The sequence below is a fragment of the Cydia pomonella genome, unplaced genomic scaffold (genome assembly GCF_033807575.1).
Source record: "Cydia pomonella isolate Wapato2018A unplaced genomic scaffold, ilCydPomo1 PGA_scaffold_44, whole genome shotgun sequence".
Taxonomy (NCBI): domain Eukaryota; kingdom Metazoa; phylum Arthropoda; class Insecta; order Lepidoptera; family Tortricidae; genus Cydia; species Cydia pomonella.
Genome location: NW_026907877.1, coordinates 36566 through 48850, shown reverse-complemented (window position 1 = coordinate 48850; position 12285 = coordinate 36566). Strand labels below are relative to the sequence as shown.

At 39.8% G+C, this 12285-nt stretch overlaps 1 protein-coding gene across 1 annotated transcript in view; it reads left to right on the top strand.

The window, feature by feature from the left end:
* LOC133534034 (E3 ubiquitin-protein ligase UBR4-like) overlaps positions 1–12285 on the top strand; it is a 65917-nt gene that overhangs the window by 32207 nt on the left and 21425 nt on the right. Inside the window, 10 exon segments of the mRNA XM_061873126.1 lie at positions 623–796; positions 2335–2469; positions 3880–3983; positions 5507–5651; positions 6490–6681; positions 7500–7674; positions 9048–9182; positions 9731–9830; positions 10680–10899; positions 12061–12254. Of these exon segments, the coding sequence (XP_061729110.1) occupies positions 623–796; positions 2335–2469; positions 3880–3983; positions 5507–5651; positions 6490–6681; positions 7500–7674; positions 9048–9182; positions 9731–9830; positions 10680–10899; positions 12061–12254 (1574 nt within the window).

The window sequence follows — 12285 nt, the reverse complement described above, 5'->3', positions numbered from 1 at the left end:
GTGTTAAGCATGACATGTAGCGTGACTTCTAGCTTCTAAATGATTTCAGGCCAGTGTATTTGCATTTGGATACCTTTGGAATCTAATATTTGTCTCTATTTACTTTGGCCGGAATGGGTACTGTCAGCCTTCTTGCAGATAAATAGCGTACGGTCTATAAGTACAGACCGTCCAGCGGCTGTAGCGTGATCTCAAGCTTCTAAGTGATTTGAGGCCGGTGTGTTTGCATTTGTTTGGACACCTTTGGAACCTAATATTTGTCTTTATTTACTTTGGCCGCAATGGATACTGTCAGCCTTGAGCTACTTATACGGCCTCGCTCGCTCGTCTAGCAAACAAATATCATACAGTTTATAAGTAAAGAGCGTCCAGCGGCGCGTTAAGCATGACATGTAGCGTGACGTCAAGCTTCTAACCCCCTTAATCATAAACATCTAATAAAGTTAACAAGCCGTTAATAATCATTTGTCCCTTTCCGACTTATTGATATGACAGAAAGGGACAAACGATTATCATCGGCTTGTTCAATTCAGTAGGCGTTTATGAATAACGCCATAAGTGATTTGAGGCCGGCCGCATGTGTTTGGACACTTCGCTCACCTAATATCGGTCTCTATTACAGGCGTGTGCAGAAATAGTGAGCGCCCGCACGGGCAACTGGCAGCACACGTGCGCCACGGAGCGTAGAGAGGCGCTCGCGTGGCTGGTGCGCTGCGCGCGGCGCGTGCACCCGCACGTGGCGCCCACCGTGCTGCAGCTGCTGCAGGCCGCGCTCACCGACACCAAGTCGGACAAGGTGAGCACACACCGACACACAGTTAGGGCTCTTGCATACATACTCACATTCAGGGTCGGCAACGCGCATTTAACTCCTCTGGAGTTGCAGGCGTACATAGGCTGCTTACCATCAGGCGGGCCGTATGCTTGTTTGTATGCGTATGCTTATCTTTTTTTTCGAAAAAGAGGTCGTAGACCTATACTTTTTTTTATTCTTAAAAGACAGTAGGTACAGGATATCAGCTAAAAGATGACATCAAAATGATAGCCCTAGTTAAAACATTTCACAAGTTACACTAGTCCAAACGAGACCTTTGTAGTAATTATACAATGGAACTTGTGTAATAATACAGAACGGAACCGTGATAGTTAGCCAGTTTAAATTTCTACTGATTATGTATTTCTGTTGCCGCTATAACAACAAATACTAAAAACAGAATAAAATAAATATTTCTTTCCAATCTCGAGGTTCTCATCCAATCACTGAAGTTAAGCAACGTCGGGCGGGGTCAGTACTTGGATGGGTGACCGTTTTTATAGATAATGTTTTTATAGGTACGGAACCCTTCCTGTGCGAGTCCGACTCGCACTTGGCCGGTTTTTATCGTAAAACCTAGTTTTTGCAAAGTGTTACTTTTCATTTTATGACATCTATCAATAAGGACAAGTATTTAGACTGGGTCCCATAGTAGCAACATTGCCATCAAAAAGGAGTTATGCACTAAGTAATAACTGAAAGATGATTTTTTTTAAACTGGTTTTATCTCTTAATCTTAGCGAATTCCAGAAAAGCGTATAGGACATTTTAGTCTTTAAATATGATGAATATGTTATAAAGTTATGACGAACATCTCTAGTGAATCGATTCCAACTATTATGGTTGGGAACGAAGTACTGGAGGTGGTCGAGCAATACGTGTATCTTGGACATATTCTATCTTTTGACAAAACACACCAACGGAAGGAGATCTCCAGGAGGATCCAGCTGGGTTGGGCGGCATTCAATAAACTGGCGGACATCCTCAAACCCGTTAACATTCCACAATGCCTGAAAACTCGCCTCTTTAACCAATGTGTCCTGCCCACCATGACCTACGGTGCCGAGACATGGACGCTCACTAAGGAGACTGTGCATAAAATTCGAGTGGCACAGAGAGCCATGGAGCGCGCCATGCTCGGCATCAAACTTCAAGACCGAGTGAGGAATGTCGAGATCCGACGTCGCACCAAGGTGCAAGACGTCGGACACGTCATTACCAAATTAAAATGGAGCTGGGCGGGACATGTTGCCAGGCAAAGTGATGGCAGGTGGGCCACAATGCTAACGGAATGGTGGCCGCTTACAGACGAAAGGAGTGCCTGGCGTCCGTTGGCTCGTTGGGTGGACGACATTCGGAAGACTGCGGGTCACTTCCGGATGAGATTGGCTCGGGACCGGGATAAGTGGCGTACTAGAAGAGAGGCCTATGCTCAGCAGTGGGCGATAAAAGGCTGATGATGATGATGATGAAATATGATCAAGAATACACTGTTATATTTAAACTATACCATTTTCCAGACCCCGTCAGCATCAGGATCGACTTCCGAGTGGCAGGAGCGCGAGCGCAGCGCGGACAGCGACGCGTTTGTCTCTGACGGCTCCAAGTTCCAGGAGCATCGCGTGCCGGTCCTCGTCCAGCAGATACTCAAACAGGTTACATTCAGTTTTTCATGAACCTGTAATCCCAATTTATTCTTACGTTACGACTAGATTTTGCGATATCTGTTCGAAATACCAAACAAGTCGTAGTATTACTTGGTTTACTTGAATCTTGGTCCTATACATTATATACAAATGTATGCCGTAGTAGAAATATAGGGGACAAATAATAATAATCGTTTGTTTATTCAGACAATAAGATCCACAAATTTGTTATTATTAAAGCTAAAACCTAAATACATACATACATATAATCACGCCTATATCCCGGAGGGGTAGGCAGAGACCACAGATTTCCACTTGCTACGATCCTAACATACCTCTTTCGCTTTCTTCACTCTCAAAACATTCCTCATACACGCTCGTCGGTTTAGGGTGCTCTTGACCAGGCCTTTCTTCAGGATTTCCTCGATTTGATCAGAGAAAGTCTGCCGAGGTCTACCCCTTCCAGCTCCCTCTTCTACTTCTCCCTTATACATTCTCTTTGTTAACCTTCTTTCACTCATTCTTTCCACGTGTCCAAACCATCTCAACATACCTTTCTCAATTTTTGTCACTACATCTTCGTTCAGTCCACACTTTTCCTTTATCACACTGTTCCTAATTCTATCTTGTAATTTTACACCACACACACTTCTCAACGCTCTCATTTCCACTGCATTCACTTGACTCTGATGCCTCTTATGCCATACCCAACTTTCGCTACCATACATAAGTGTAGGCACCAACACCCCTCTATGTACAGCCAACCGTGCTTTTTGCGACACCTTCTGGCTGTTCATAAAAGCGTTGATTGCCCCATTCACACGATTTCCAGCATTCACTCTCCTTTCAATGTCTTCATCATGTTTACCGTCCGTAGTGAACAAAAACCTAAAAAAATATTTAAATATTCGTAACTCATTATTGATAACGTATTGTTGAGTGTTGCATTATTGCGCACTCATTCCTTACAGCTAATGTCTTCAGGAGGCTGTTCGGACTATCACGTATTCTGTTCAGAAGCGATGCCATCTCTTTACGCAGCACAGCACTGAAACAGTCCACGCGTTCTTCCGCGAACATGGTGGATGCACTGCAGAACCGTGACAGCCCCAGTAGCGCCCTGAGAGCATTATTGTACTGGACGCGTAGAGAGCTGAACGACCTTTGCGTACAGCTTACCCACAGTGCAGCCGAGTACAGCGAAGTGCAGTCTGCTCTAAAGAGCGTGGCTTTGACTCGCATAACGCATATGGTTCGAAGGACCAAAAATATGTAGTGGACGATTCGTACAATGATTTACTCGAATCCGGCTCGAAGAAGAAGAAAATCGCGATCATTGTATTCAAACAAGCGCTTAACTCGGCACTTTGCAGTTGGTCCCTGTCATTCTGACCAATAGTAATTTGAGTTTTTTCACAGGTGTCACAGGAAGAATTGAAGATGTTTGTGAAGGCTTTCCTATTGGAGACCAACTCCACGGCCGTGCGGTGGCAGGCGCACGCTTTGCTACTGGCCATCTACAAGTGAGTGACACGTACAATTAATAGAGATATTTATTAGGCGGGCCACACACAGCGAGCATACGCCCGAGGCAATATCCTCACGCACAAAACGGCCAGTGTAGAAGTGCCTCGGCCATTTTGTGCGCAAGGAAATTGCCTCGCGCGTATTAATTTAGAAACCAGTCATATAAAACATATCAAAAATGCAGTACAAAAGATGAACCGCAACAAAAGGAAAATACAACAAAAAGACCCGAAGGTTCATAATTATAAATTATGTTAACTAAAATAAATAAAATTATAGGTAATGCATATTTATATCAGATAGAAATATAACTGATATGTGTAATTTATATAATTAAAGAACCTTAGTTTAGGTATTTTGTGTATTTTCCAAAATGAAATCTGATGAATATATGTGTCGTTTGAAGCGTGGTAAGCGATCTTAAAGTGTATTTTTATTAACATATACGATCGTTTACATTATTTTGCTTTCGTAAGTAATATAAACTAATTGTTTACGTACGTACGTATTCTTAAGAGGCTGTCAATACCTAAAGCGCGCACACTGTCTACTTCTATCGGAGTAAATGAGATAGCACTGTCGCATGTTACTGGGCCTGGGTAAGGGAATAATAAGAAAAATATTTAAATAAAAAAAAAGTGGATTATTAGTGTAATATTTTACTCAACCACGGTTTATATATAAATGTGTTGAAATTGTGATTTTAATTGCAGACCCATAAGTCAAAACAATAAAGACATAGAACCGTTTAATTTATTGTGATTTTAAGACCAATCTTTGCAATTATTTTCTATCGAGCCGATTTCGTTCAATCATGTATCGAGTACAACCACGGTTGTTGCACACTCTTTGCAGCATCAGGCTTATTTTTCTTATTTGTCTATTATAAATTCAAATTCAAAATTGACTTAAAAAAAGTATTTGTCATTCTGATTACTTCAGGTTACTTATTTATACTGATTTGGTTGTGTCGTTGATGTGATTTTCTATTTATTGTAAATATTTATTAAAACAATATCAAAGGTATATTCCTCCCTTTTATTCATACAGTCCACCATACCATACCATCTTTTTTAACGGTCTTTGAAATATAATTAATATGAACATATATTTTTCTTACTTGACTAAAACAAATAGTCTTTCTTAAAAAACTGTTTAAGTAACATCAATTTCAAGGACATTGGGTGTTGACAGCCTCTTAACGTGTCTTTTTACCTTTTTTTTAATTTAAAAATATTAACTATAGTATTACTAAGAAAGGGATAGAACTAGAATCAGACCAAGACAAGCCTGCAAAGACTTTGATAGCACACGCAGTGCAAGTGTTATTTTAAACGTCAAAACTTCTATGACACTATGAACTATAAATAACACTTGCACTGCGAGTGCTAACAAAATCGTTGTAGACATATCATGTTCTAACTCTAACCTCTTATATGATCTAAGCTCGTTTTCCCTTACCTTTACTTTTCAGTAAATATACATTATATAAATATATTTTCTACATATTATCCCACAGCAACTCGCCGCCAGCCGAGAAAGCATCGCTAGTGTCTCTGCTCTGGGGCATTTGGCCCACACTACCCCAATATGGGCGCAAGGCGGCTCAGTTCGTTGACCTCTTGGGATACTTCACGCTCAAGACCACGGACATCGATACTGAGGTCAGTTCTATCGGAGAATACTGTCAGCAACCTTATCCCGTTGTAACAAGAATTACAAATTGTCAGTTATAACTGTTTGCAGTTGTTATACCGACTAATAATAGGGTGTTCACCAGGGTATAAACTTTGTGACTTTTGTGTTTTACTCGGACACAAAGTTTGATTAACTCTCGTGCCTTTAATCCCTCGCATCGCTCAAGATTCCACTTCTCGAACCACTAGCTATACTTGTGATTCAATTTTGGAATTTTTCGCTTGCTTGGGTATCAACCAACGAGCGGTTAACGCATTCACTGCCAGGGGGCGTGGCCTAGGAACAAACTTGTATGACGGTGAACGCATATATGCGTCGGTGGCAGTGAATGCGTTAAACAACCTACTTTGCCCCCTTGTAAAACAAATAAATATCAGTGTTTGTTAGAGTTATGTAAGTTACAACAAACGCTTGCTATCTGGCACACGCCTGTGCTACTCACGTATGAAAAAGACAAGATAATATACATATATTATGTGTTAGTTTTTATTTATTTTAAAACCACATGCAAGTATACAGTGCTGAACCAAGACAAAATAAAAAAATAAAAATAATTTTATTAAAAATAAAGAAACCAATATCCTCAATTCAAGCTTATTCTGATAAAAATGACAGATGAATAGAGAATAATTGCGAATGTCATATACATAAAGATGAAAGTCAACAATAAATAATACGATGTGTTAACCCTTTGAACTCCACGCTTAGGATTTGTCTTGTCGGAATGCACGAAGGGATTGGCCTATAGTCACGCGCGTCAACTCACGTCTTTGTCGGACAAAGGGATAATATTTTTTTTTTCAGAAATACGTCTGCAGCGCGGTAGACCTGCTCCGCAGCCAGAACCAGCTCCTGTCCATGCACGGCAACGTGTCCCTATACGCCGCTCTCGGCGCCTACGTGGAACTAGACGGCTACTACCTGGAGTCCGAGCCGTGTCTGGTCTGCAACAACCCCGAGGTGCCCATGGCGACCATCAAGCTGCCCACCATCAAGGTGAGTACCCAAACTACTGAACTTGATGCTTATGTCAAGAAACACTTATTTCCTTTTGAATCATTCTAATTACGGATACTGTAGAGAACTGCTAGGAAGATTATTGGGGATATGAGATTGGTAGAGGCTAGACTGCAGAGCCTAGAACACCGTAGAAAGGTAGCCTGTTTATCGGTATTCTACAGGATACATTTCGGGGAGTGTGCGATGGGATTACATAATCTTATCCCCCCATCTCCGTTCTGCCACCGTGGGACTAGATGCGGACTTGCGTTTCACCCTTACGTCGTTACTTTACCACTGATTCGCACTAAACGCTACGCATCCAGCTTTATCATGCGAACGGCTAAGGAGTGCAATTCACTTCCTGCAAATCTATTCCCAGTCCACTATAACTTGGACCTTTTTAAATCAAGAGTGAATAGACATCTTTTAGGTAAGCATGTTCCATCCTAGACTACATCGGCACTTTCCATCAGGTGTTTTCGTAATAAAAAAAAATATAAAAACATATGTAACAACTGCTTGAAAATATATTTCATCCACGAAACAAACAAGACAATAAATAAAAAAAAGGACGCTGATGATCAACGCTGAACGCACTGACACATTGTTCCCGGCGGGTTTTAATGTGGTGATTTTTATAAGGGCGTAATGCCGTGTGATAGATATAGCTTACGAATTAAATAGACGGTTTATCTCTTTGAACGCCACGCCTATCGTGCACGGCGCGTCATTGTGGATCTTGTGGGTATGCACGGAGGTTGATAATGGGCTGATGTTAAAAGAAGGGTTATAAATCGTTTCTTTGTCCACAGATCGATTCGAAATTCACAACAACCACCCAAATAGTGAAGCTAGTGAACAGCCATATGATCAGCCGCATCAGCTTGCGCATCGGTGACATCAAGCGCAGCAAGATGGTGCGCAGCATCAACTTCTATTACAACAACCGCACCGTGCAGGCGGTGCAGGAGCTCAAGAACAAGCCTGGTGAGTGCAGTGAATACTGAACCTTAATTTAATACGGAGAAAGTTCAAAATGCGACTGCATGGGTAGCGATCTTAAGTTTAATACCTAGGCGTTCATGAAGCTTGTAACGTAATAAGTTTTCGCTATGAATTTTAACTGATTTGCAATAAGTAAAAGACGCGCTTACCGAAGTGATCACAGTATAATAGCCACCCCACACTAGCATCTTTTGAGCGTCGGCGTCTAGTCAGCGTTATGGGAAATGGCGTCGCTGCGCAGTTGCGCCAACGTTGCGTCGAGCAGCAGCCATAGACTTGACTAAACGCCGACGCTCTGAATACGCGAAGGTGGTTCTAAGCGTCCATCGCTTTCAGTCGAGCGATGTCAGACAGTGCCACTTGCTCTATTCAGTGACTATCACTTCAATAGCCGCGTGTATTATACGGCCGCTGAGCTCGGAACCTCACGATACAAGTAAACTTACACTATGGGTTAAAAATGTACACACTTTTCTACAGTGTATTCATCCTTACCTGTCTTATCAGGCTGTCGACTAGACGGAAGGATTTGAAATGCAACTTTGTCCCACGTCTTAATATCATGAAGCATGCCACTAGCTATCAGTCAGTCTTTCTGTTTAACAAGTTACCAATCGAAATGAAATCTATTTTAAATAACAAATTGTTTAATGCAAGGCTCAAACAGTATCTTTTGAGAAAATCCTACTACTGTATAGCAGATTTCTCATCAGACGATCAATGTTAGTGTTTTTTTTTCTAAGACACTTGTCTACATTACTAAAAGCAATTGTTAATGTTTTATATTATTGTAATAGGAATTTATTCAGTTATTTTTAAGTAGACTGACATTTGATTTGACTTGAGATTTTCAGTTGTAATTTCTAGTAAGTGATTGTTAAATTGGAAGTGTACCTTTGAAGTTGACCTTGTAATTGTAATTATTTATAATTATATTCAATATTTATTTTAATTTTTAATATAATGTAGATAATTTTAATCATTAAGTAATTATGTTCGACACAATAATTATTGTTGAGAATTAATAATAAAATAAAAAATAAAATAAAAATTATCATGTAAACAAACGGGACGTTTCCACAATGCGATTCCATAAACAAACTAGACTTTCCGTTACTGCGATTATTGATAAACATCTTATTAGAAATTATATTTTTCAGTGATTATTTCGTTGATTTCATCACTGTGAGTTTCTTTAAGTATACAACAACGTTTTAAGTGATCATTATTGTGTAATTCCAGAGAAAAGTGTGATAATGTCTTCGGAAAGTGTTTGTTTACATGATAGGACAAATAAGGATGACACTGTATTACGTTACATTTACATCGATAACCATACAATTTGATTTATCCAGGCATGTGGCACAAGGCGAAGCGTGTGCAGCTGCAGTCTGGCCAATCAGAGGTCCGCGTCGACTTCCCGCTGCCGATCGTCGCATGCAACCTCATGATGGAGTACGCCGACTTCTATGAGAACCAGCAGGCTACAGGTAAAGTATGCTGTGAAGTTATTGTTCTGTTGGTTACATTTTGTTGAAAGCGTCCCCACAGAAAGCGTTGGTTATGGTCTAGAGTTAATGGCGACACGTACGCCAACGACACACAAAGAAATTAACATACAAACATAGTTACCACCTATTTATGTACCTGTGATGAACGAATAAAGAAATGAATTGAATTGGCGAAATTTGGCCGAACTTGTTGCGGATTTCTCAAGTGTCTTATATAGGTAAAAAACTTAAGTAAGTCACCTGTTGTATGTAGTTGTGACGTGTTCGAATAGACAATACATGTTTAAAAGACAAACACAAACAAAACAAATGTCTATTCGAACATGTTACAACTACATACAAAACAGGTGACTTACTTAAGTTGTTTTTTACCTATACAGAGTGTTATGCGCGAGCGCTTCGCGAATATCGAGATATCGCGTCGGATAAAGACGCACCTGTCGAGAAAAGTAATAAAGTGCTGTGGTATATGAGCCACAGCACTTTATGCTTGTGCTTTTGAATAATATGTAATTTGTTGTTGATAGGAGAATCGTTACAATGCCCTCGTTGCTCGCAATCCGTGCCGGCCAACCCAGGCGTCTGCGCCAACTGCGGCGAGAACGTGTTCGAGTGCCACAAGTGTCGGTAAGTTTCAATACCTAATATGGTAATAAACCAACATAATCGCGCTGATAAATTGCTTAAGGGGCTTCCCGCGGTTTTCATAGATTGTTGACTAGTTTTGAATCGTTACTCCTACATTTACACTATGGATAGAATTATAAGATAAACGGCTATTGGTTCTTAAATATTTTATCTCCATTCTGGACTGACGGATTTTGAAAGAAATTAACACTTATTATTTTGTATATTTTTTAAACTTTGTCTTAAAAAAACTTTTTTCGTTACTAGATTGCTGTGAAGGATTTTAAATGTACGAAATCTACACATTTGGGTTCGTCTTTGACGTCTCTAAAAACTGGTCAAAGATTTTAATTTTAAACTAATTAACACTCAAATATCTCGAATACAGTGAAATTTGAACTAAATATGGTATACAATATTGCTTACAGCCTTTGTTGTTAATATAAGCTACAAAATATATTAGAAAACTAAGGGATTCAGATCGAAGGTCACTGGCGTTAGGGACCTTAAAGGCAGAAATCAGTCCCGAAAACACTTATTATAAAATATATAATTTATTGACTTGTAACTTTGAGTCTGTGCATGGCAGACTCTCTTAACACCTCGAATTCAAAAGTTAAACTATTAACTCCAGGGATTTTTAGGTTGGATTAGTTTTCTAAAAAAAAAATCGCGCCCCTTTTCCATATAACACGTCGCGTGAAGCAGAGGTAACTTTTCTGTCAACACAATTATTACGCTGATGAGAGTTGAAGCTTACGTCGCGCGGCCCCTATCCATCTTGAAATATAAATCTACATATATTTAAGAGTATTATCTCATGACTAAAATGTATTTTTGTTCACCCAGCGCTATAAACTACGACGAGAAAGACCCGTTCCTCTGCCACGCCTGCGGATTCTGCAAATACGCCAAATTCGACTACACACTCACCGCGCGGCCATGCTGCGCCGTCGACAACATCGAGAACGACGAGGAGCGCAAGAAGATGGTGCAGACCATCGGCGCGCTGCTGGACAAGGCCGACCGCGTGTACCGCCAGCTGGTGGCCAACAAACCCGTGCTCGAGGTAGGCCACGCCACTGAGGTTTTTTATTAATGTATTGTTTAATCTGTGACAGTTTTTAATAACTAAAAAGCGGCCGATTGATTCAATATGGGGACGAAAGCAGAAGATAGATAACACTATGTATAAATTTCGAGTAATATTTATGTGTAAAATTATATGCAGTTTTTGTAATTATATCAGTAAGTTCCAAATAGTGGTGACATATCACTTTACGAACTTACTCATTTCCCCTATATAAGTGTATAGTGAATTATAAAAGGAATGGCCTGATGTAACGATTAAAGAAAAATTACGATTAATTGTTTCAAGAATAAAATACTAACTTTTTTAAATCTTGTTCTGTTTATTTAAATCGATTGTAGTCGTTGCGTATATCGTTCGAAATTATTTTGACGTAATTTTTATCCGTCAGTCGCCCATTATTAATAAGCAGACATAGAAGTTTTTGTGGCAAAATAAAGTGATTGACAAAATCAAATATCGACATGCCTATTATCGATGTTACCCGTTATAGATATTTTAACACTGTATAAAAAGATAGCTACCGCGAAATACACAACACGTTCGATATCTTCTTTGATACACCCATTGGTGGATTTCTTATTTTTTGACACTATATTCTACAGTTTACGTTGTTATTTTTAAATTAAAAAACACATTCAAGAACACGTTTGCAAGATTTTAACATAATTGGCTACTTGACAGTTTTTTGTAAATAATGACAAACGATCTTGATTTTCCTGAGGATCAAATGTCTATATGGGATTCATGGCATTTAAATAACACAAAGCTCAGAAATTAGAGTTAAAGTCTGACGCTCGCACTCGACGATTGAAACGCCTCTAACAAGATGATAACATGATGTGACGTCACATTATATAAGTCTGTCCTAAATGTATGGAAGATCAAAGAAATTGCCATTTTGACCCTGAAATATTGCGTTTATGTGTATAGTTGTCATGCAATTTACTTTTCAATAAAATGTATGGAATCGAATGGTATCATTTTTTTATATTTTTAAAAACAAAAAGTTTTTTTTTCATACTTTGGAGCCTTGTATTTTTTTATAATCTCAGTATAATTTTTTTAAATTCCACTTTTTTATAAAGCGTGGCTCATTTTCTATCCATTTAACTAAATTTTGTTATAATATTCCCCCAGTCCCTCGTGCACAAGATAAGCGAGCACCGGCTGGAAGGGCGCCCCGGCGACGAGAACAGCAACGCGTCCACCACCTCCTTCGGCGGCGCGCAGATCAACCGCGTGATCCAGTCCCTCGCGCACAAGTACTGCGTCGACAGCAAGGGCCACTTCGAGGACCTGTCCAAGATCATACAGAAGGTGTTGGCTTGCAGGTGAAATATTCATTATGGTTATTTATGGTGT